The sequence below is a fragment of the Delphinus delphis genome, chromosome 2, assembly GCF_949987515.2.
Source record: "Delphinus delphis chromosome 2, mDelDel1.2, whole genome shotgun sequence".
NCBI lineage: Eukaryota > Metazoa > Chordata > Mammalia > Artiodactyla > Delphinidae > Delphinus > Delphinus delphis.
This window is the reverse complement of record NC_082684.1, coordinates 84,109,616-84,134,762: the sequence shown is the minus strand read 5'-3', so window position 1 is coordinate 84,134,762 and position 25,147 is coordinate 84,109,616. Positions and strand designations below refer to the sequence as shown.

Sequence of the window (25,147 nt, the reverse complement as noted above, 5' to 3'; positions counted from 1 at the left end):
GTACCCAATGATCCTGTCCTCCAGCCTGCCCTTGCTCCCTGGACAAGTTTTCCAGTTCAGCTCTTTATCCTGCTCAAGCTAGGTCTTGGCTATTTTATCTGGCTTTCCTGATTGAAAATTTGCCCCATCCTTCGAGGTCCAAGTCAAAAGCCACCTCCCTGAAACCTTCCCCAGTCTGCATTCTGAATTTTTCTGCATTCCCAGCAGCCGTTATCCCTGGCATTAACACATTTCATGTTGCTTTCCATTATTTTCCGGTCTACTTCTCTAGGTAGGTTATACGCTCCCTGAGGGCAGGCACCAGGTTTTTGGCACTTAGCCCAGTAGCTGGCACAATGTAGGTGCTCAATAAATGTTTATGAAATAGCCCAGAGACTCCCTTGCCGATAGTTTGCGGTCTGCAGGACACGTTGCTTTCCTTGCAGCCCCAGAACCATCTCTGGGTGCTGCCATGAACAGGACGCGTGTCAACTGCCCAAGCAGCCCCTGCATCTCCTCCGCCAGATGTTAATGTTGACTATCCACGCCCAGTCAAGAAGAGGACATGAGGGTCCCTTTGGATGTGTTTGATCTGAATGTTACTCGATAACAATGTCAGACACACGTGTTCTCAACCTTCCTACAGCTTTGGGGCTGGAGCTTTCTCCTGACCTGCCCAGCAGCCAGGAGGATGCTTTGCCACTCCCCGCTTCCTCCTCTTCCACTCCCTTTCTGGACGCGCCAAAATTATTCGGCCCCTTGAAAGAGAAGACAAAAGTCACTTTGGCGCCCCCTGTCTCCCTCCTAATAGGGAGGACTCAAGGGCTCTCGAGTGCTTCCCGAGCCGGCTTTAGGAACCGAACCTGCGTGGGCGACGGCGCTCCAATTGCGTTTCTGCAGGAGGTCGGAATTTGGCTCGGCCCCTTGCAGTGTTTCCAAGGGAAGGTTCGTACATTCGTGACCGTCCCTGGCAGCCGCCCAGCCCGGGACTTGGGGTTCCACTCGCCATTGGCCAGCCGTCGGTGTGACGCGCCAGAGGCGGGGCCTCATCAGCTGTTTGCGGGATGCCCCGAGCGGGCGTATTTTGGAAACAATACCGCGCGGTGCAGAGTGGCCTCCACCCGCGCCAGCCCGCCTGCCGCCGCCGCCGCCCCTGCCTGCGCCTCCCGCCTCCCGCCTTCCGCCGCAGCCCGGTGAGCGCCCGGGCGGCAGGGGGCCGGGCGGTGTTGGATCGCACCTCCTTGGGGAAGTGGGGAGAGGATCGCGCTGCGCGTGGGGGCCCGGGAAGGGTTGGGCTGCGGGCGTCTAGAGTGACCATGGACTGGGGCGCTGGGGTATGGGAACGGGGTACAAAACCCACATCTAAGTGCGCTGCTCCACGAAGGAACGTGGGGGTAGTAGCATTTGAGACTCCAAGGAGTTGGGTCCAGGTGGGCAGGGGAACCTGCGGTGCACTGCTGAGCAGACCTGGGCGCTCGAGAATGGCCCGGCCTCTGGATCTGACTTTGGGGTAGGGCAGGGAGTTGTGGGACGTCCTGCATCCCTGCGGAGTCTGAAGGCTCCTCTCCTTAACAGCCGGGCTTTTTCCCTCCTTCCCAACTGAGTTTGGGCGCCAAGCCCCCGAGTGCTCATCACGCTGGACCCTGGCGCGGAGCCCTGGCATCACGACTCGGAGGCCGAGATTCTCTCCTGGAGTCACCCAGGTCTGCTGTGTGTTGTGTGAGTGCGTGAGAGTGTGTGTGTGTGTGTGTGTATGTGTGTGTATGTGTGCGTTCCCAGATTTTAGCCCTCGTCGAGGTTCAGAATGTCTAGCTACTGCTTCTCCTAGGAGAAGGAGTCTGAGTTCAGCATCCCTGTTAGAGTCCTTAAGGGCTGGGACGGCTCCAGCAGGCTTTAGATCTCCTTGCTAGGAATAAAGACTTCCCTGGTAGTGCACTTAGGAAGTGCCCTTCTCCTGCCGGTTTGCACACCACCTCTTCAGCTCAGGGGAAGGGGAGAAGAAGGTCTCTTTACTGTATCTCAGTTTACACTTGACCTTGTCCAGCACCTGTCCAGAGGCTCCCACCTGCAGAAGAGCCACCTGCAGTTCCTGTGGATAGTGGGAAGGGTCCCCCTCAGGCTTGCAGAGCCACACCCTCTGGCTGCACCTCCCCCACTGTCCAGTCCAGGCAAGGGTGGAATTTGGGGCTTTGCTGGGAGCGGGTGGGGGAGGTGATAGGCTTCAAAGGAAAACCCAAGACAATGACTCCTGACTGTGATTGGCTTTGGAGGGCCCCATCTTAGGTTGGGATTGCCAACTTGCAGAGAGGAGGTGGAAGGGCAGGAGGGGAGCCCCTGCCAGGTGACTGGCAGGACAGCACTTGGCCCTTTCAGCGGGAAACCTTGTTTCCTGGTACTGATAAAGTGTAGTTCTCTCACTCCCCTTTGGGAAACACTGTCCAAAGAATACCATGTGCCTGTTTTGCCATCCAAGCGGGCATCTCCTCGCTGTCCAGGGAAGAGGGCAGGATAGGGACCATAGATAGCTCAAGGACAGGATGGGATGGAGAGAGGGTTGAAGCAAGCACTTCAGCGAGAGCTCGCATTTGAGAAAGCCAAGATTTCTGAATTTAACTGAGCTTCCTTAAATACTTTACCAACCCACAGACCATTTGGCTTGTTCTTCAAAGGCGAGAGACTGGGAGACGGAATTCCCAGGGGACCTCTAATTGACTCTGGCAATGACAAACACTGTCTCTCTGTATCCTTAACCATTCAGGTGGTTACTTTTCTGGCTGCCTCAGGGACCCTAAGGGGTTCCTGGTGTGTGTATAAGGGGTTGGCTTGGGAGCTCAAGATGCTGCGTGGCTCCACGCTCAGACTTCCAAGAGCCATCGGGTGGAGCAAGTGGAACTTCTTTATCAGCAAGAAACTCATGTCAACAACCTGAGGAGTTTAGGCGGCGAGTGAGGTCACAGACAGAGGGCTAAATTTCACTTCCTTCTGTGAGGCAGGTTGTACGAATCTCAGGTTCAGCGCTGGCAGGAGTGGTAGGCTGTGGGGGAAGATTTGAAGTTGTGGAGACTAGTGAGTAGACTGAGCTGGGGTAGGCTGGCCGCTTTGCTGGATGCTGGACCTCCCCTCTAGGCTAAGCTGTGGTGGGCAGACAGCTGTACGCTGCTGAGAAGGCAGCTGCAATGACTAACCTGGGTTTTTCTCCGCTCTCTCTCCCAGGACACACTCTTACCACATCGTTCAGCCTGTTTGTTGTGTTGAGCAAGCAGGGGGTGGAGACTAGGGTCTTGGGTAGGGCTTAGCAGGTTTGGAGGGAACCTGGCCACCCTAGGACTGCTGGCTTTTGTTTTTTGCTGCTGAGCCCGGAGCTCAGCTCAGAGTGAGATGAGAGTTTGGTGGTTACTCCTCAGGCCGGTGAGTGAGTGTGCGTGTGTGTGTTGTGAGCACTGTGTGTACAGCCAGTCACAGCGCCCTCTGCCCTCCCACAGCTACTCATAGAGGCTAGTCTTGTTGACACTTCTCCAGGTACCTGCGTGCTTGTAGCAGCTGATCATACCCCTCTATGGCTCAGAGTCCATAGCAGTCAAACTGCATGACCGTGACCAGCCTGGGTTAGAAGAAGAGGCCAAGGGGAGGGAAGGTGGTTCTGAGTGGGCCCAGGGAGGAAGCGTGGAGAGTCTCAGAACTGTGAGGCAGCCCGCATGAGGGGGCAGCGTCACCCTTGGCAGTGCTTTAGCTCTAGGGTTGTCTGGCGTCAGCACCTGACCCCACTTCTCCACGTAAAAAGGGGGAGCAGGAGAGAAGGAAGGGGAGGGGAGTCCTTCCAGGTATAGCCTGGGTGGGGGCAGCCTCCCGGATGCCTGCATTGCACCCTAACAGGGGAGATGGAGCCACCCCAGTGTGTGGAGGAGCTGGAGGATGATGTGTTCCAGCCAGAGGATGGGGAGCCGGGGACCCAGCCTGGGAGCTTGCTCTCTGCTGACCTGTTTGCCCAGAGCCAGCTGGACTGCCCCCTCAGCCGTCTGCAGCTCTTCCCTCTCACGCACTGCTGTGGCCCTGGGCTTCGACCCACCAGCCAGGAAGACAAGGCTACCCAGACTCTCAGTCCAGCCTCCCCAAGCCAGGGTGTCATGCTGCCTTGTGGGGTGACTGAGGAACCCCAGCGACTCTTTTATGGTGAGTGCTCTTAGCCTCAGGACTCCTCCCTTAGAGACTGGGGGAAAAGAGGGGACTTTCCCTCCCCAAACCTGCGCTTTGCTATTTCCTTCCCCAAATTGAGCAGCAAGGGCTATCGATTCTTCAGCTCTCACCTGCTGCTTCTCTGCTTGTTACTGCTCCTCACCTGTGCTCCTCAGGCCCCAAGCAGGGCAGATTGCCTTGCCATTCTTTCTGCTCTTTTGTCCCTTTCTGGAAGGATCTTTGGGTCCATGGTGTCTCCTTGGGTTGGAAGAAGGGTACCTGGGTCTCGGCCTTTACATCCTGTGGCCTGTTGTGTGGCCCAGCCCTTTGTGTAGTGATAGTGATGTACCTTCTGTAAAGTGGCTAACGCTGCGTGGGGAAGGCTGGGGGATCTGTGACTCGCTGTTAACACTGAAGGGAAAAACCCAGCCTGTTCTGGGAGGGTAGGTTCCTGAAGGCAGAAGGTGGCCCCCAGCTGTCACTTGGGACTTTCTGTGCTTGGAAGGGGAACTGGAGAAAGAGGTTGGGCCTGCCTGGGCTCAGTGCCAGCAAAGGGGCTGTTTCCAAGGCTCAATCAGACAAGACCCCTTCATTTGTGGGCTTCAGTGGTTGGTTTTATGAGCAATCTGCCTTCCTCTGGCAAAAGGGCAGGGTTAGACACTCAGTCTGTTTTCTTCATTTAGCACAAAGCTTCTGGAGAGAGGGCCGAGGTTTGGAGGCTATCTTGCTGTGTCTGACGGAGCAGATTGAGGAGACGCTGCAGTTATTCCCAGGGGGAGCTGCCCTATAGGACAATTCTGGCAAAGTAGTCCTGGCAGGAGTCTGAGAAGATAGATAAGGCAGGCGGGGAAGAGGGAAAGACGGGAGCAGGCCGGCGGGCGCCCCTAGTGGCAGCTCTTGGTAAGTGAGGAGCGCAGGTCTAGAGGTCTGGCCGGGGCTGCCTCCAGAAAGGAACTTGGCTAATCTGTGCCTCAGAGGAGTCCTCTCTCCGTATTTTTTTGTGCCACTGCCCAGAGCTTCAAGGCCTGAGACCAGCCTTCCTCTGCTGCACTAAAAAGCGAAGATACTTTTTTGCCTTTCTCGTTCTCTGTCCCCTTGCTTTGCTCAACCCAGGAACTCTGGAGAGCTGCCTCCAGTGCTTTTCCAGAGAAGAGCTTCAGCCTGCTACTACTATATGAGGGTAATAAATAATAAACTGTGGTCAAGCGTAGCTGGGTAAATAAGGACAGAAGGTTGGCAAGCTCACCCACACCTATTACCTTTGCCATGGCACTGCCGGTGAATGGAGGACTGAAGGCAAGGCTGGGACCATTCCCTTCTCTTCTCCAACAGCAGCTTTCACACTCTTGGGCGGCAAACAAGTCAGGCTGTCCACGTCTGGCAGAGTGCCCTGCTAAAGGCAGACTAAGTTCCTCTCCTTTCCCACACTAGGGTCTACCCTTGGCCCCAGGTCTCGGCCAGGAGTGGCAGGCATGGGGAGGATGGGGCAGCTGTGAAGCATGCTGAGATGTGGGCCCTCTGTCTTTGCAGGCAATGCCGGCTACCGGCTCCCCCTCCCTGCCGGTTTCCCTGCAGGCTTGCCCCTTGGTGAGCAGCCCGCTGAAGGGCAGTGGCAACATCGAGCAGAGGTACAGATTGCCCGAAAACTTCAGCGCATTGCAGACCAGTTCCATCGGCTTCATATGCAGCAAGTAGGCATGGGGGACTTTCGGCGGGGGTGGGGGGGTGGGGGGGTGCGTCTGCTGGGGCTGGGGGGCTGGGGCCTGCCTCAGCAGCTCTGTCTCTGCCAGGCCCCAAGGATAAGGTCCCAGAGTTTTGGCCTCATGCTATTGTGATTCTCGTGGACTGGATGGGCACTCTTGCCCTCCCCTCTGAGATACAAGTTGTTTATCTGCCCACTCTCAGCTCAGGCTCCAGGGAGATGCTACGATCCCTCCCAGGGGATGGGATAGCTTTCTGCAGCCTTGATTGACAGACTCTCTCTTCTTGAGGCCAGGGGTGGGAGATGGTTCCTTACAGACCTAAGGGGAAGATTTTCAGGGTGCTGAGGAAGACTGGACAGTCGGGGGGTGCCTGGCTGCGGTGCAGTGTAAAGTGGGTAACCAAGGCCAGGGATGGGCCTGAGTTGGGGAAAGTGGTGGAACCGGTTGTAACCTGACACTTTCCAGCTGGGGAGGCCGCTTCTCATTGTCTCTGCCTGGGAACCGGGGCCTGGGACTCTGGAGTGTGTACCTCAGAGTCTCTCCAGACCAGCGGCCGGGCGCTCGGCCGGGCCGGGCGCTTGGCCGGCAGCCTGGCACCAGCCCCGCCAGGGCGGAGCATCGCGTGTCAGTGGAGCATGCGGCAGAGCCCATCAACAAAGGCGGCGGCTGGCGGGCTCGTGCTGGAGGAGCCCTACGTGCCATGGGCTGGAGGCTGCCCTGCTCTGCAGCCGCTGTCTGGGCCGCCCCCCGGGCGCTTAACCCTTCCTCTCTGGGCTGACTTTCTGGATGGCTGCCAAGGTGGGGAGAGGAGCCTGAGGCTGGATCCCTGCTAGTACAACCACTGCTGAAGCGAAGCCACGCCACCTGGAAGTGAACACATTCGCTACCTGTGGGACAGTGTCCGTGGCCCAGTCAGCTGTGTGTGCGTGTGTGTGTGCGCGCGCGCATGTGTAAGTCTATATCTGACTGTATATCAGGAAATCAAGAGAATAAATAATCCACCATGATTGGGCAGACCCTGAGGTTAGATGGGGAACTTCAGGTGACCAGAGGACAGCTATTGGTAATAGAAGGTTTGACTTGGCCAGCACCAGGGGGAAGAGAAATTGACTTTGGATTTCCTGAGAACAGGCCATCTGGGGTTAGATATGGTGAGTGCCCCTGCCAAGGGGTTCTTAGGGAAACTTGGGGCTATACCTGGTCCTGGTGGCTCTCCCAGGCCCTCAGGAAGGGAGGGTGGCCCTATGCTTAGATAATAAGGCAGCCTAGCCACCTCCTCTGGCTCCAAGCTCTAGCCCCTATTCGCTCCTTTGATTTTTCTGTGGAAACTTGCCTTAGAGTTTCCCCTTCAGTCCATGTGTGGATGCACTCTTGATTCTTGATTTCTGCCTCTTGGCCTTCTTCCTGTCCATTCACTCTGCCCTGGTTGTGTAGGCCTGTGGTTGGCCTGAGCTCGCAGCTTCCGGTCCCGGGGCTGCAGCTGATAGAGGACACGGTGACTGTGGGTCTCCCAGGCTCATCTGGAGAACTATCTGGGAGGCAGTTTTCTGCGTTCCCAATAGCCCTGATCTCTCTCAACAGTTCTTTTCCAGAATGTTCAGCCATCCACGGGTGAGCCCCTGTGGGCTTGGGAGCAGGCTGGGAGGCCTCCCTTGCCCAGCTGAGCCCTGGCACAGGACCAGAACTCAGCCCAGGGCCCTTTCTTCCTGACTCAGTTCCGCACAGGAGAAACTGGCCCTGATCCCAGGTCTGACCGTGTTCTTTGCTGCTTGCCATCATTGACCCCCATCCAGGGCTGTCTCTTTGAAGGCCTGGTTCAACTCCATACAAGGTGCTGTCCTCTTAGCCAGAGCCTTCCAGCTGGGGAGGAGGAGGGGCAGAGGCAGTGGAGAACTGGAGGAGAGTCTCCCCTGCTCTGCACCTCACCTCCTACTGGTTCCTGACTTCCCTGGGCCCCTCAGCATCCTGCCAGCTACCTACTCCTACCGTGCAGTGGCAGGAGGCTGGCCAACGAGGCCTTTCTAGCCAAGAGCTGGTTTCCCCAAACTTTCCATTGCAAAGAGCCAGGCTTTTTGTCCACTGGAGTCTTCTTGCTTTTAGCCCCCTCCTCCCTGCTGTCCCTGCTCACTTCCCTAGGAGCTCATCCTGTGGGAAGGACTGGGGTAATGGCTATGGGCAGATGGAGAGCTGGCACGTGTAGGACCTTTTAGCAGCTAGTTTTAAGAAATGAGTCATTTCTGAACTTGATTACGATATAAACTAATGTCTAAATATTTCGTATCTACACAATACTGTTGTCACTCTTACATTCTTATCCTTCATCTTCTTTCCCTATTCCTTCCCCTCATCTTTGCAGACAAGGAGACTGAGGCACTGGGATGGAAGTAATTTAGGGTTAAGTCTCTAGGCTTCAGATACAAAGTCAGAAGGCCCAGGTTTGAATGCCAGCTCTGCTACCTACTAGCCACCGGGAAGTCTCTGGCAGAGCCTGTTTCCTCTTCTGTAAATTAGACCTAATGCCAGAGAGTCTGATCGTGAAGATTCAGTGAGAAAATACCTACGAGAGTTCCAGGCACACAGTAGGTATTCTTTAATGCTTGTTTTCTTCTTTCTCTCTATAATCCTGATTGTCCCCCACATTTGTTCTTGTCAGTTCACAGTGCATTTCCCACCCCACCTGTCCAGCTGGTCCCTGAGCAGAGCTGCCTTCCGTGAGCTCCCTTCTACCTACCCCGTCCAGAGAAATCAGCGTCAAAGCTGTTCACTTGTGGGTCTTGGCCTTGTACATTTCTCCTAGGAGAATAGTGGTCAATCTCCATCACTGTGGGCTGAGTTTAGATAACCAAGAAAGACAACCCAAAAGGCAGTAAGAAGGTTGAAGGAGCCTGGCCATCTCCTCTCTCCTCACGTCTGGGATTGGTGTCCCAGGGCCAGACCATGGCCGTGGGTTCCCGGCTCCTGTAGGGAATGTGAACTCCTGCCTTTTGTCCCTGGTTAGGGACCTCAGTTACTCTTTTTCTGTATGAGAGGAAGCCTTCTCCCTGGGAGATGTGGAGCACAGGGAAGGGTGTGATAATGGTAGTGTGTTGTAGGATGGCTTTATGGCAAAGTGAGTGCATCAGCATGACTCTAGAGGCAACATGGTGCATGTTTTTGTGGGCCATTAGCCCTCCCAGCATGTTTCTCAAGGAGCTTGCTGGATGGAGCTCTAGCCTGGCTACCCAAGTTCAGGTCAGCCACCTGTTTAGGGTGGTTTCTCTGGGCAAGGAATTGGAAGCAGAAAATCAGTGCCGGTGAGGTGCTTGCTGTCAGCGCTTTGGGTCTCCAAAGCAGCAAGAGACTTTGAAGCAGAGTGAATGGAGGTAAAAGCCTTTCCAAACCTGGTCACACACCCCCAACTTCCTCTGCCTGGGTCAGGAGTGAAAGATTCTCCTCCTTGATCTTCTGTGAGCTGCCCAGCCGTAGCAGGTGACCTCTGGTGGTCTGCTGACGGTGGCCTACCTTGACCTTGGCTCTGTGAGAGGGCCCTGGTGTTTCTTGTTTGCCCAGCTTCTACAGGGAAGATGGCAGTACAGGTTTGCTTCCTCCCTGAGCTCAAGGGATGCTCTGGCCAGAAGGTGAGTCCCAGCTTCTCTCCATTCCACCTGCCGTGGTCTCCTCCACAATGAGCCGAAGAGGGGACAGAAGCTGGTGTCCCATCCCCTTAGGAGAGTCTCCTGTCCCAATGGCGCCATCTTGAAAGTTGTGGGATGTTTCCGGGCAATGTTAAGAAGCCAAGAATCCTAAAAAAAAAAGAAAAAAGGAAAAAGTGACTACTGTAGACAGTTGTGTGAGTAAAGCTACAGGATTATTGGAATTCTTCATGTTGGAAGTGGCTTTTTCACTTGGACCAGGAGTGGCTCCATTCAGAACAATCAGATTTGGAAATTCCCTGAATAATAATTAGACTTTCTGGAAAATGACATCTGAGAAAAATTTCAGCCACTCAGTTGAAACCATCTTTAGTTGCAAGATCACAGAAAGGATCCTGGACTTAGAGACAAATTCGTGTTCAAATCCCAGCTCTGTCACTTATGAGTTCTGTGTTCACAGGCAAGTCATTTAACTTCTCCGAGCCTCAATTTCTCATACTCATCTTGTAGAGTTGATGTGAAAGCCCTTTGGAAATTATAATATGTATAACTATTAATGTGTGGACAGTTTAACACTTGAAAATGGGTTAAAAGATGATCTTAGGATTTTGTTCTTTGGGAGTTCTTTTGGAAGTTGTACCCAAGGTGGTGTTTACATGGTTTATTAACTAGTGGCCTCTCCGCCAGCAGCCTGGATCCTTTGTTCAGGGAGCTCCTAACTACTTCCTGACCCTTTGGGATGCTCTCCTTGTTGGTGAGTGGTTTTCTGGAGCTTAGACTATAGCTAATAAAGTTGTTCAGGCTCTAGATGGGACAGCCCTGGGCGGGAGCCCCAGAGATTCTCCCTAGAGTGAGAAGGGTCCCTGTGGAGCCAGCCTCTGTCCCCGGAGTGGAAGGTCCCCCTGGGACATTGCCTGGGGAAGAGTGAGGCTTGGGGAGGGGCTGTGGAGAGCGCTGTGCGTGAGAGCCAGGGCCAGGGCTTGGGGGCCCTGTGTTTGCTCTGTGGCTGGCTCTGTTTATATCGCTCACTATATTTAGCTTCTGAGTCATCAGCGTGGCTGAGTAGAGCTGAGTTCTCCACACAACCCTGCACCTGACTGCTCTCTCTTCCAGGAGAAGGGCCTTGTAGTTCCGGACAGTTCATTCCCTCCCCACCAAGGCAAGCCATGGGGATGGGGTTGGCTTTGGTTTTTTTTTTTTTTTTTTTCTTGGAGGGGGTGGTGATGGGAGGGAGGACTTTAGGGGAGGTTCTAGAAAAGAGGGATAAAGAAAAACATCTTGTTTGCCTTTTAATCCAAGTCTGGCAACCAAGAGGGCATGTTCCATGACCAGTACAAGAAGAGCCGGTGTGCGCGGTGAGGAGGAGGGTCCGGCCTTCTGTGCTCAGCTTGCTTGTCCTGTCCAGGGACTGGTCCTGGGTGGGACGAGAACAGCCAGCTGCAAAGGCCCCAAGTTGGGAGTTGGAGCCGTGGGGGGATCCTTCTCCAACGTCCTGTAGACCCACAACAGACCAGCCACCTCCTCAGTCCCCTCTCTCCCTCACTTTTTTTTTTTTTTGCGGTACACGGGCCTCTCACTGTTGTGGCCTCTCCCATTGCGGAGCACGGGCTCCGGTCGCGCAGGCCCAGCGGCCATGGCTCACGGGCCCAGCCGCTCCGCGGCATGTGGGATCCTCCCGGACCGGGGCTCGAACCCGTGTCCCCTGCATCGGCAGGCGGACTCTCAACCACTGCGCCACCAGGGAAGCCCTCTTCCTCACTTTTGACCAGAGCACACATACCCCTCTTCCCCCCTGAGTTCTTAAGAAGTTGCCCATTAGTTTGATGGGGCTGTTCTCAGACTGGGGGAGACAGACCCACCTGGGGGAAGCTGGGTAAGGGCCTCAGTCCTTCCCACCTCCAGGCCATGGAGGTGCAGCCCATGGCTCTGGGGATATGGGTGCAAACACAACTCTATCCCCGCACCTCCAGTGGCTGAAGCCGGTGGCTTCCACCTATGTTAGAGGAAGCCCTCCTGTCTTCGCCTCAGCGAGCCCCAGGCTGCCCTTTCTTCCTGGGAGAAGTGATTGGTGTTTCTGTGGTGGCAGCTGGTGGCTTCAACCTCCTGTTAGCGCTTCTGGCTGGGCTGAGGAAGCTCTTGTCAAGGAGGATTATTTTTCCTTTTCTGTGTTGCCACGTTGCTCATTCCTCAGGTGTCTAGGTCAAAAGCAGTCTGGGACAGTGGGCCAACGGGGCCCAAGGGACTGCCCCGTGGGTCTCAGAATCCCTTGCCCAGCTTGGCAGCCTGGAATTCTGAGCCCGGCTGCCTCTGGCTGCCATGGCCCATCTCACAGTGCAAAGTCAGGGATTTCCTCAGGACTTCATGAGCCTGCCTAGAAGATAGCGCTCCTGGGGCGGGTGCTTTGAGCTGAGGGTGTTGAGGGAACTGCTCAGCAAAGTGCAGTCGGGCCCAGGTTTCCCTTGTCCTCACCAGGGAGTGGGGAGCTGCCTAGGGCAGCCACCGCCTCGATGCTTTACATATACTTTTCTCATTTAATCATCACAGCAACCTTGTACTTCGAGACCCCATTATCCCCATTTTATTGGAAGCCGGGGCTCAGAGAAGTGGGATAATATGCCCATGTTACACGGTAAGTGGCTGAGCTGGGAGCCATGCACATCTGATTGATCCTAAAACAATGGTCTCCCCATTACACACCCCTGCTCCTCAGCAAATGCAGCCCGGAAGGTGAGAATCTGATGGAGCTCCCACTGGCTGCCCGACGCTGGCTCTGCCTCCTGTAAAACTGAGATCTGCATTCTTGCTTTTCCCCCCTTCAGACTGTAAAATAATCGAGGACAAGCCTTACAGCTTGCTCGTTTTTGTGCCTCATAACTCTTAGCTCAGTTGGGTACCTGATAAAAGTTTGCTGAATCAAACAAACATCTTCCCAACTTCTTTTATGTGGAGTTTTGCTGAAGTCTTCCTTAGCTCTGTGTTCCTGTTCTCAACAGCAAGGCTTTGTCCTTCAGCCTCGCTGTGGCGGGTTTAGAGTTGATGGGGGAAAGGGAAGAGGTGAGGTAGGAAAACGGCACTTTACAGAGAGTGTAACTCCCTGTAAAGCAGGGTAGATACAACTCTGCATTTTAAGGAAACTGAGCATGGTTTCAGAAAATGATCTGAAGTTATCATTTCAGGCCAGTTGTAGCTTCATTTCTGTTTGATCTTCAGTTAGCTCTGCCTCTGAAAGGTTTATTTTTTTTCTGGTCCACAGTATCCTTACTAAATAATGATCTGGAAACAATTTCTTTCTTTTTTTTTTCTTTTTTTTTGCGGTACGCGGGCCTCTCACTGTTGTGGCCTCTCCCGTTGCGGAGCACGGGCTCCGGACGCGCAGGCACAGCGGCCATGGCTCACGGGCCCAGCCGCTCCGCGGCATGTGGGATCTTCCCGATCCGGGGCACGAACCCGTGTCCCTTGCGTCGGCAGGCGGACTCTCAACCACTGCACCACCAGGGAAGCCCTGGAAACAATTTCTTTAAATATACTAGGGGAGCAGTTAGGTGGGGATTCTCTTTGAACAGTTAATACCATTTTCATAATGTGAATAAACACACTGTAATATTTTAGTGAAAGAACATAGCTCTGGAGTCAGAAGTCAGGGGTTTGAATCACCCTCTCCCAACTAACTTGCTTGGGGTAACTTTTCTGAACCTTTGCTTCCCCATCTGTAAAATGGGATTGAAAATAATACCTGCCTTTCCTATGTCCCAGACCTTTGCGAGGAGCAAAAGAGACAATAGGAAAGCATTTTAAGTATGCGACGATATAAATTGCTATCTGTTTGGTAAATTTGCATTTTGTGTGTTAGTTTCTTTTAAATCAGGGCTACAGTGTACCTTTGCTCCTTCCTCGAATTCTTTGGGGGTGAATTAGCTCTTGCTGGAGCATCTGGTACACTGGTGACACACAGAGTCCCCAGAGGGTGTGAATTGGGTCCGAAGGGGGAGAGACAGAGGGAGATTCTTATCTGGGGAGGGCAGGGAACACTCTTTGTGCTTAGGGCAGAGGCCATGTGGGATGAAACAGAGTTTGATTTGTGTAATCCAACCTTGTCAGACACCACAGCCAGCTCTTTAAAAAAAAAAAAAAAAAGCCTTTTACTAGTTGGGCCTCTCTAGGCAAGAGGCTGATCCTATCACATCAAGTACATCTTTAGACCTGGCCAGACATCAGTTGTTCCTGGCTTCAGACAAGTGGGTTATCTTGCAAGGCTGACTTTTCTATAGTCAGTCCAGCGTGCTTGTTGAATACCTACTATGTGCCCTACGTGTTCCCTGTTATCCAGGACGAATGATCCGGGTGTTCAGTTACAGTGCCTTGTGCACAGGGGGAGTGACTCAGACACTTGTCAACTGACTGCCTCCATCCCCTGACCACAGAAGGAAAGTGGGACTGGAGGAAGAACCCTAGATCTCTCATGCCTGGTTGTGCTCTCCTAACTGAAGAGAATATTTTTTATCCACCACGTTAGGGCCCCTTCCCTTGGGGCGTTCACCTCTATTCTTTCCTTCCACGTCTTGGTCCTACTGTCTCGGCTCTGAATTTGAGAGCTCTGGTGTAAGCTTAAATTCCCATCAGCTTCCTATCTCCTGAACCCCAGTCTCCTACCCCTGAGGTTACCCTGGCTATGCATTCTGGGAACCCCCATTCTTTGCAGCTTCCCAAACTTTGAGGGGTCCCAAGCCAGCCTGGGAGAGCTGAGCCTTGCGCCAGGGGTTTGTACCCACTGATCTCAGTCTATGCACTGGGTACTGTGCCAGGTGCCTGAGAGTCAGAGGCCAAGCGTACCTGTTCCTGGCTCCCCCTTCCTTCTCCCCTTCTCCCCCACACCCTCTCCTGGAAGGATCCATGTGCTCTGGTGTTTCGGTGTCTTTGTGTACCTCGTCCTGTTCGGTGAATGTTGATTTCCTTTCTTCTTAACTGTTTCTCTACCTGGCCTCCCTTCAAGACCTTTTTCTTTCCTTTCCAGTCAGGCACTTTTGTTTAATTTTTTTAAAAATATTTTATTTATTGTTGATCCTCAAAAATCAAGGCATTCTTTGATTCTCTTGCTATGTGGCAATTTGGTTTCCTTTCAAAAAAGGGCCTTCTGGGGGCTGCCCTGTGGCAGGAGAAGGCTGACTGGGGTATGTGTGGCATTGCTTGTACTCACAGAAAGGGTCGCTGGGGCAGAGGTGGTTTCCCAGGCCCTGTTCTTGCTGGTCGCACGGCTGCCAAGGCAGCCAGCTTGACCCTGTACTAGGCAGCCTGTTCTCCAGGCCCACCCAGACCCTCCGCCAGGATGACCGGATTCAGTTGTTGGAGCTCTGAGTTATAGTCCTCAAGGTAACTGTGGATGACAAACTCCGAATCACCAAACCTTAGGGTTGGAAAGCACCTCAGTGGTTTCCAAATGCCTGTCTGTGGCCTGGCTGCCTCAGAAGCACCTGGGCAGGATTTACCTCCGGGTTGGCCAAGTCATTACTTTGGTGGGAGGGAGGGAAAGAGACTAAAGAAAATACCAAATCATGAAATGTTTTCTTCTAGGCTATAGGATCATGAGTGATTTTATTTTCTCCTCTCTAATTTCTTGTATTTTCCAATTTTTCTACATTACTTTTATGACTAAAATAGACAATACATGCTACTTCTGATTTTTAAAAACTGTCACTCAGGGAGCATGTTCAATACACAAATTCCTGGGCCCCTTCCCTGAAGATTCTGCACCAGTTGGTCTGGGTGGGACCTGGGGACTCTGTATTTACAATAGCACCTCAGTAGATTCTGTGATGCAGTCGGGTGTGGGAACCACTGGTCTAATACCACACCTGCACTTCACCTATAAGGAGAGTCAGGCTGGTGGGAGACCCCAGCCTACCAGGTCCTCTGATTCCTGGCCCGGGGAGCCACCCACTGCCCAGAGTGCCTTCCTGGATGATTCAGGAGCCCAGAGGCCTATCCCAGGCAGAGGCACAGAACCTAGGTCCTTCCTGAGGCTGGGCCTGTGTGCACCTGGGCCTGTCTGTGTCTCCCAGCAAGACCTCAGCCTTCCAGTCTGACAGCACTGTCTGGCCCACGACTGCGTCTAGGTCCCCAGCACCCACAATGATTGGAGTAAGGATGCTTCCTTGCCTCATCCCCAGAGACCTCAGGGCCCAGGAAGTTACCCAGGCAGCAGGTGGCCTCCATGAGGGGAATGTGGGGAGAAACTGAAGCATACAGGGATGGGATTGGTCCAGGCCCCAAATGATCGAGTTGTGATCTCCCTTCCTTGGCCCTTGAGCTGTTTTGAGACGATTTAGAGAAGGGGAGGTTGGAGGGTCTGCTTGGGTGTAAAGAAAGGTGTATGGTGGCACTTGGAGCATAGTAGTAATGGGTAAGGACATTGCCCTAGGGCCAGGTGGTCTGGATTTAGCCCAGTCCCCGCCACTTACTGGCTATGTGGCCAAGTTACCTAACTCTTTGAATGATCCCATCTGTAAAATGGGCATGATAATACATACCTGCGTCATAGGGTTGTTGAGAGGACCAAAGGGGTTTAAGGTGTATAGACCAGTCCTTCTCATACTCTAATGTGTCTTAAAGTCACCTGGGCATCTTGTTAAAAATGTGCATTCTGATTCAGTAGGTCTACGTTTCTAATAAGCTCCCAGCTGATGCTGAAGCTGCTGGTCCGTGGACCACATTTTGAGAAGCAAGGATGTAAAACACAGAACCTGACACGCTCAATTTACAGTTACTGTTAGCATCATGGTTGTTATTGTTACTTGGCCTTTTCAAACAGGCACCCGAGGAGCCTCGGAATTCCAGCAGACCGGCCTCCCCAGAGACCAGTCTTTTCCTGGATTTTCCTCGTATTCCACCCTATGACCTTTGCACCTGTCCTGGGTAGCAGCTGGGGAGGGGAAGCGGAAGGAGGGGGTGCTGTGCCCAGCTGCTGCAGGCAGGCCTGAGTCTTCAGGTTTGCAGCTGAGTCCATTTTCATGCTGCTTTACCCTAACCAGATTTTGTTAAGCCGGGTGTGTGTCCTCTTTTTACTTGTCTTTGTTTACAAAACATGAGGAAGCCATCCGTCTCCCCAGTCGCAGTCTGCCAGGCCTCCGCTGTGGCATACCCCGATTTCCCTTCCCCTCCAAGCAGGAGCCGTGCCTCCCACTTTCTGGGTTGTTTTCCAGTCTCCCCTTCTGCAGGGGAAAGAGGAATGCTATTGCTACAGGTATGGGATGGGGGGAATACCTGACAGGGCCCTGAGGTCACCCTCAGTTGACATCTCTCCTCTCTTTGTGGCCTCAGGCAGGGTGACAGGGAACCTGGCGGCGAGGTTCCTGCACAGTTGCCTGGGGACAGGTCAGGGAGGCCAGGGCGAGATGTCCCTGCAAAGCTCTGGGAATCCAGGAGCCCTGGGCTCAATTTCCAGCTCTGCCACTGACTTGCTCTAGCCTCTTCTTCTCTGACTAGGAGCTGCCTGGTGGGGGCCTGGGCTGTAGTTAAAGGCAGCAGGGGCTCCAGATCCCCTACACACACACGCACACACACACACACACACACACACACTTCACATAAGCGTGCTTGCTGCCTGGGCCACTGCGGCAATCCAAGTCCAGCCTCTGTGCTGGTTCCTTTTTTGCACACTAGGTTCTTATTCCCCTGTCCACTGAGAACCCTGTGGAGAGGGCCCCAGCCTAGTCCTCCTGCCCTGGCAGATAAAGAGAGAACAAAGACCGCCTCTTCCAGCACCCCTCAGTGCCCTTCGGACCTCTGCTGGCCCCTGGGAAATGGTACCTGTGTGGGCGGGGCACCAGCCACAATCCTGTGAGCCACTGACCGCTGACCTTTGCCCCCAGCTTCTCTGCCTGACAGTAGGACCTGGGATAACCTCCAGAGAGTAGTGTGCATTCTTTGTTTTTGTTTTGTTTTCAAGTATGTTCTTGCTTAACGTTTAATTGGCTCCAGTCAGTAGGAAAGCGCTCCAAGAGGGATTATTTATGGCTTACTGTCAAGAGCAGCTATAAAAAGGGCAGCACGGAGCTGGAGATGCTGGGAAGGGAGAGAGGGCGGGCGCACAAGTGTGTGTGTGTGTCTGTGTGTGTGTCTGTGTGTGTGCGTGTTTGCACTGGATGAAATCAGATTTTTGCTGCCTCAGCAGTGTGGTTTAAATGGAAGATTAACCCTTTGACCTTCACAGTGTCAAATCACTTGCAGATGGAGGCTCGCCCGCTTTTCCCCCTTGTTTTCTGTGTTACTTTGGAGCTGGGGGAGAGAGGGGGGCACTTCTTCTCTTTCTTTCTGAAGAAAGTTTGTTGTTCATGCAGCTGAGGTTTGCGGGGCTCAGGAGCCAATCTGATTAAAAGCAGCACTTGGCTAAACTTTGGAAAATCCTGCAAGCAGGGGAAAAAGTTTAATCCTCTTGTGCACCGTGCATAAAGAGCCTGGTCTTTTCTTTTTAATGTTCACACTGCAATTGTATTTGGAGAACTCAACTATCTCCCCCTCATCGCCACTTCTCTCGTCCCTCCCCCAACTCCCCCAGTTTGCTGTCCTGATGGCATTAAAGTGCCGCCCCAAGACGTGTGGATCTGAACTTTGATTGGAAATGATAAGGAGTCATCTAAGGCTGCGTTTAGGAGTTACGCTGTTTTGTTTTGTTTTCCTTTCAGCACCAGCAGAACCGAAATCGCGTGTGGTGGCAGATCCTCCTCTTTCTGCACAACCTCGCTTTGAATGGAGGCGAGAACAGGAATGGGGCGGGTCCCAGGTGAGGCTGGGCTGCCCTCTTCACATGGGGCACCACGGAAGGACATCGGCGAGGACTGACACTGTGTCTTGTGAAGTTGTTGTTGTTTTGTGTTTTTATTTTAAAAATTTCTCTCTGTGTACATAAGACATACCCAAACGGGACCTCTTTCCCAGTTCAGGGCCTCGACCAGGAATGGGGCCCTTTGTCAAACACTGTTGAAGTAGAGGCTGGTGTGTCTGTGATGTGGGACCTCCCAAGGGCTCGGACAAGTAGATCCTTCGGTCGTCAGTGGTTGAAGACAACCAGGTAGTGATGTGCTCCGGCGAGTGGACTGTAGTTTTCCCACAGGAACTTATTTAAGAAATAGGAGACTGGATTAGACTCCTGGTTCCACCAAACCCATCAGCCTTCCACTGTGGATGGGGCCCAGATCCGACGGGTCACACTGCTTTAACCCACCAGGGCCTCAGACGGGGCCTTTCCAGCTGCGTGTGGCAACTTCGCTTGGTCGGTCAGCCAGCTCCGCGTCTGGGTTCTCCTTGGCCCCAGCCACTGCCCACCCCAAGGGCTCAGGGATTCTCGCCCAGCCCCTGTCATCTCCAGCAGACCTCAGGGAGGGTTGGGTTTCTCCATGGACCCCTCAAATGTGCCGCAAAAATGAACCAAACTTCTGGGTAGGCCTCATGTCTGACTTGGTCCTACTCGGAAGCCCCAGGATTGGTCCTGAGGTGCAGAACCACTGCCCCCTCTGGCTGCCTGGGACTGTCTGGGTGTCAACCATGGATGAGCCAAGTAGCCAGTCAGTGTGCTGTAGCCAGCAGCTTGTGCCTTAGTCAGCTCTTGTTTTGAAAGACCCGGCCAACAGACGGCGTCCCACCCCCCATAGCAGCGCTCTAGCACCGGAAGGGACAGGATTGCATTGCGGTGGCTCTGGGAAACGAGGCGGCCATCCCACCTCTAAGAGTCAGCCTTGAGGAACCCAGACCCCTTGGTTTCCTTGGAAACCACATACCTCCTCCCTTTTATCCCCATTCCTTTCTCACACCTAGTGGGATACAGGAAGAAGCCAGCACAGCGGCTTTGTCAGCTGAAATGTGTCTTTTAGAGTAACAGACAGTGATTAGAGTGCAGAACTGTCAAAGCTGGGTACACACTTCCTGTCTTCCTTCAGCTTCCAGCCAGGCCAGAAAGGCCTGCTCTGGAACTCAGCAGGATCACAGATGCCTCTGAACTTCTTCCCTTCTCTCCCTGCTGTGGCACTAATGGAGAGAATTTAAAGCAGCCAGTCTGGCAGCTCTGAGAGCAGACACAGGGAATCTGAAAAGACACAGGGAATCTGTTAACCTAGAAATTAAATTATCATTTTTGCATATGTGAGAAAAGTTAACATTGGTGCTAACGGTGAAGCAAGGCCCAAGGAAAAGATGGCTTCCCTGGGCAGAGAAGACCCCAGGGCTACCAAGGAAATTGGAGGAGTCCTGAGTAGACTCTCAAATCTGAACGAGCCCAAGCTCCTCTAATTCTGCAGCGAGGAGGTCTTTGTTACCGTCGAAGGACACATTGATCTTCCTGACGTATGGTCAGGCAGGTTGTTCACTGCACAAGGCCACCTGCAGAGGAAGGTAATGGAAGCTAGAATCCAGCCCGTGCTCTGCTCACTAAGCTGTATGCCCTAGTGTAGGGCTGTGTCTGCTTACAGGAAGGGGTGCCTTTCCTAATTTGCACAAAGGTGCCCTATGGGCTCACAGTGGCTCGGAGAGGGACTTCAAACTGCATAAGCCTTGGTTTTGTTCTGCTTGCATGTTCTGGAGGTATTACCTATTCTTGGACAGAATTATATTCTCAGGGCGTGTACCATGGTTTGTCTGCTAAGAAGATAGGTTCCTGCTCACAAGAAGGAACCCAGGGAACAGGCATGAAGACTGGCGCTGGGACACGCTGACCATCGTGAAATCCAGCCTTCCCTGTGTGCCTCCACACCATTTTTTGACGCGCATAGGACATGTGTTGTTCTTCCCTCTCCTGGACCAAGGCTGTGATGGGCAGGCTGCTGGTGTATCTCTGAGTGGCACACACAAGAAAACCAGGATTATTTCTTCCAGCCACTTTCCTCTACTCTCCGCAGACTTTCCACGTGAGCTGAGTGAGAGAGCAAATAAATGGTCCAGGCCTTGGTGCCGAGGCAAAGCCATCAGCTTCAGAGACCTTGCCGGGCCTGGGGGGGATGTCCTGTGGCCTGTCCTGAGAACTGAGCCCAGAGTTTGAGAAGCTCAGCTGAACGTCGCGCCTGGGGCCGGGTGGAGGGTCATCTGACTGCACTGTCTCCATCTTCTGTGAAGCCAGGAACTAACTCACTATCCTAAGCAAGCCAGGGCAAGATGTACAACGCCTCTCCTTCCCCTCCCCCCAGAACCCAGGAGGTAGAATAGCCCCAAGAGGAAGAGAGGTTCCTCCTGGCTGGCTGTTTTTAATTGGCCTAGTGGTCTAGACTGGCCCCTTCCCCCTCTGCCTGGTGAGTTGGTCTGAACATTCCTCAAGTCCAACCTCAGGACACATGTCCCTCCCCCTGGGCTCCCTCTCCCCGTCCCCCAGGAGCTTGGCTGTCTCTAGTTAGGGAGTGGAGAATCAGATTCAGAGGGAGGGACAGTCTGACCTGGCTCCTGACCTGTAACCAACAGAAGACTTGTGGAGCTTTTGTGGTTTGCTGAGGGTGGGGGTGGGAGAGGGACTGGAAACCTCCCTCCCCGGTAGGGATGCCCTGGAGGAGGGGAAGCCTGATATTCAGGGTCAAAACAGCCCTTCTGATTCAGAAGCCCAGAGTAGGGGATTCTGGAAGCCGGTAGACAGAACTGGGGAGGGAACCCCCTCAGGGCCCCCGTCTGACTCCCCCAGAGAGTTGGAGGACTCAGCCGGGCCTCTCTGCCCACTTCAAAGTCTGGGCTGCTGGAGAGCTGCCCCCGTGGCCTTTTCTTCCTCAGTCCGAGGCAGAAAAAGACCACCTCCCGGTGCCCTCCACAAACCCCTAGGGGAGGGGGTCTGTGTCGGGAGCTATGTGGCAGGCACGTTCCGAGCGCTCAGAGGGGCCCAGCTGACTTGTCTCTCTGCCCCCAGTGGCCCAGCCCCATCCAAGGATGGGTCCGGCCTGGGCGTGGCAGGGAGGGGGTGATTTGGGATGATCAAGCCAGGGCCTCCACTAGGGGCTGGGGAGCCACTGTGACTGTCCTGGTCAGCAAGGAGCACGTGGAGAGCTTGCTGGCTTGTCTCGTTTGAGGGACCTGATGCGGTGGGGTTAGGGCAGGTGAGAGCCCGCAGAAGCAGGCCCTTCAGCTCTGCAGGCTTCTGCACGTCAGTGCTGCAGTCCAGGCCGGAGGAACCTGCGGGGTCCCTCTGTGTGTAGGTGGGGACACCTTGGTGACAGGCCACCCCGGCCAGACTCCTTAACCCATCAGGCTGTGAAGCCTCCTGGGGACAGTGTGGGCCAGTGGGCTCCTCAAGGCTGGTGGGGACTTCAAGCCTTGAGGGAACCGCAGAGAAAGCCGCGCTCTTTCATAGATGCGCCAGCCTCTTGGGCGGAAGGTGCTCGGAGCCCTGCGGGCTTCCGGGTCGCGCTGCCCCTCTCTGTGCACAGGAGGCCGGTGCCTCTCCCTGCTCTGTGAGCGTTGCCCAGTGGGCTGCCCCATCCCTGGGTCCACAGGGCCTGTCGGGGGAGACCCAGTGAGAATGTAGCATTTTGTCCCTCCCAGGTTAGCTGTCCTGGGTTCTAGGCACTCTGCCTCTGGGAGAGAAACAAGGAGAGAGAGAGGGGTTGGGGACTCATTGTTTTTAAACCTGTACAGAATATTTGGCTTTGTGTTCTTCACATGCATATATGTGTGTGTATCTTTTCCCCCATCAATTGGTACAGTTTTTAATAAAACCATTTAAAGCAAAGCTTGTCTTTTTCAAGGTGTAGTAAAAATACAAGGGGATCTGTTGGTGGATTAGAGACTCCCAACTTGCTTCTCAGCTGCCCTCCTGAGTTACCGTCCGGGACCCCCGGCTTTTGTCAGGACTTCCTTTCCCCTCTTGGGGTTGTGAAGAGCCATTCTGACCACACAGTAAGCGGCACAGCAGAGGCCCCATGAAGTGGAAAGACGTGGGCTTTGGAACCAGACCTGGATTTGGATCCGGTTCCAGCCTCCACCAGCTGAATGATCATAGGCAAGTTGTTTAACCTCTCTGAGCCTTCAATTCTTCCATGTGTAAATTACAGCTGTGCCTGCCTTGCAGGATTAAAGCGAGTGTGTACAAAGGACCTGCCCAGGGCCAGCCCTGAGCAACTGGCAGCCCCTCTGCACAGCCCCCCACCCCTGTCAAGCTGGGCTTCGCTTTCCTTTTGTCGAGGTAGCATCTCATGAGGTAGGCAAGTTGTAGGGGGACTTCCTGGCTTGTCTTTCTTTGCGGACTAGCAATGTTGTCTGATTCAAAGGGGTCATTGAAAGTGCTTGACAGAGTTCTAAAAATCCTTGGGGAAAACCACTCCTGGTCCTATCGGCAGTAAGCTGTGAACTGGAGGGCCAGCTCGCTGTGCCAATGCTGGGCCCCCATACTTAGGAAGCTGTCGGCTCTCTGAGGACCAGCCTTCCACTCTGGTTCCTAGCCTTGTAGAGAGTGGGAGCTTGAAGTGATGTCAATTGTCTTGTCTGACCTCTTCATTTTATGGATGAGAAAACTGAGGCCCAGAAAAGGGATGCAGTTTTCTCTTTGGGCTTTTTAAATAGCTGAGTCAGTCAGAGGGGGGCTTACCCCATCCATCTTGGTTTCCATTTGGAAATTGCAGTGCTCTTGCCGAGATCTGCGGGGAAGCCAAAACTTGTCTGTTTTTAATGCCAAATAACTGCCTCTTCTCCTGTAAAACATGGCACTTCTAAGCACTCTATATTTGGACAGAGAGGTTTATTTTTACTGGAGTGTGGTAGAAGTGGGGCCTGGTGCCACGTCCGGATGTTATTCTACATTTCACATGCAGGGCTGTAGCTGAGCCTGTGAAGCAGCTCCTCTGAGGTTCGCAGGGAATTAGGTGATTGTGATAGTAACGACTTTCTTTCAAGTCATCTGTGCCTACTTTGGGTGAGGCTGCACTCAGTTGCCCAGCTAGAAACCTGAGACCTCACCCCCTCCCTTCTCTCTCTCTCTCTCTCTCTCTCTCTCTCTCTCTCTCTCTCTCATCCCTCCAGAGGAGGTCCAGTGAGGAGTTAAAGGCACAGCTGCCCAAGTTTGAACCCAGGCGCTGCTGTTTGCCAGCTGAGCGGCACAGGGCGGATCACACAGTCTCTCTGTGCCTCGGTTTCCTCATGTGTAAAATGAGATGATGCTAGTACCCACCTCATAAGGTTGTTGTAAGCATTAAATGTGTGAATATGTGTAAGGGGCTTAGCATAGTGTTTGTTACATGTTAGTATTTAACTAAATGTTAGCTCTTAATGTTATTAATAATATTACTTTTATTATTATTATTTGGAGGCAGCTGATCAATAAGCTCTGGCCATTCTTTCTCTCTCTTTTTTTTTTTTTGGCTGTGCCACGTGGCTTGCGGGATCTTAGTTCCCTGACCAGGGATCGAACCCGTGCCCCTTGCAATGGAAGCGCAGGGTCCTAACCACTGGACTGCCAGGGAAGTCCCAGCTCTGACCATTCTTACCCAGAAATATGCCTTGCACCTATCTTCTGTCTATCTCTGCCACATTGTTTCTTTCCCTGGACAACTGCAGAGCCCCTACCTGGTCTCTTTGCCAGCCTTGTCCTACCCACAGTGCCTTCTCTGCTACCAGGGGACCTTTCTAAAAGACAGACTCCCTCCCATCCCTTCCCACTGGAAAACTTGCCCTACTGGATCCATTCCACATTCCGTAGCCTGCCTCTCCAGCTACCCCCTTGTCTGAGTATTCTGTATGTGTATCATTATATTGTATTCTGCATAACATGTATCCTTATTTGTATTCTGCATAACAAATTATCCCAAAATGTAGCCGCTTAAAACCACTGACATTTAGTATCTCACAGTTTCTGTGGGTCAGGAATTCAGAAGTGGCAGCCCAAGGTGGCAGCATGCTGAGAGGCTAGTATTAAGGTGGAGATTCCTGGAGCACCCAATCAATTTACACTATATAAGCTCAGTGAGACCGGTGCGGGGGGGGGGGGGGGGGATGCAGTGGTGGGAGGCGAGAGAGAGAGAGAAATGTACGTATGATGTAGAGCAGCAGACCCGTCTCTGGCCCTGCTCTCAGTGAACATGTGGTACCTGGTGTGAGTGGGACATGGGAATATGCATGACAGCCCTTTCTTGACCTCTTATCGCACCAGCATCTTATCCCTCAAAGATATGTTTTTCTAGTCCAGTCTGGCCCTAAATGTCAGTGGTTTCCTTGGCCGTTCAACTGAGGCAAGAGAACTCTCTTCCAACCTGAAGGAAAGCCGGCTGTCTGGGGTTTCCCTGAGAAGTGATCTTGTACTCCATGGGTGTCTGACAGGACTTTCAAGGGCAATTTTCACTTCCTGTGATTTTGGCCTTACAGGAGGTCTTAGAACAAGCCCCTGCAGAAAATGAGTCTCCACTGGACCCTGAAACCAGCCATTCTGCCCTCAATCCCCTGCTTCCCTAGAGAAGTTTTTGCCCTCCTATGTGGGAAGGCTCCGCGTGGAATTAGAATTGGAATTGCCCTGAAGGGAGGGTGAGAGTAAGTGATGTAAGCGGTATCCTGTCTGGCTGCAGCTTTGCTACCATGTAAAGACTCCGTGGTACTCTGCAGGCAGATCCATCACTAGTGTTTGAACTAATGCCGAACACTGCCTGTGAGAGAAGACAAACGAGGTCCGCTGAACGAGCTGACGGCCTCGGCTGAGCCCCTCACCAGGACGCCACC

The 25,147-nt window shown here is 53.4% G+C and overlaps 1 protein-coding gene across 1 annotated transcript; it reads left to right on the top strand.

Annotated features, from left to right (window-relative positions):
* The first annotated feature begins 1,574 nt into the window (after window positions 1-1,574).
* Window positions 1,575-18,374, top strand: BMF (Bcl2 modifying factor). The gene is made up of 4 exons (XM_060004982.2): window positions 1,575-1,682; window positions 3,853-4,149; window positions 5,683-5,843; window positions 18,166-18,374. Exons 2-4 carry the CDS (start codon window positions 3,858-3,860, stop codon window positions 18,265-18,267), a joined length of 555 nt encoding a protein of 184 aa, XP_059860965.1. The 5' UTR covers window positions 1,575-1,682; window positions 3,853-3,857; the 3' UTR covers window positions 18,268-18,374.
* The last annotated feature ends 6,773 nt before the right edge of the window (window positions 18,375-25,147 follow it).

Coding starts and splice junctions, on each gene's coding strand:
- BMF (XM_060004982.2), top strand. CDS start 3,858: ATGGAGCCACCCCAGTGTGTGGAGGAGCTGGAGGATGATGTGTTCCAG. Junction 4,150..5,682: donor ACCCCAGCGACTCTTTTATG/GTGAGTGCTCTT, acceptor CTGTCTTTGCAG/GCAATGCCGGCTACCGGCTC. Junction 5,844..18,165: donor ATCGGCTTCATATGCAGCAA/GTAGGCATGGGG, acceptor TTTTCCTTTCAG/CACCAGCAGAACCGAAATCG.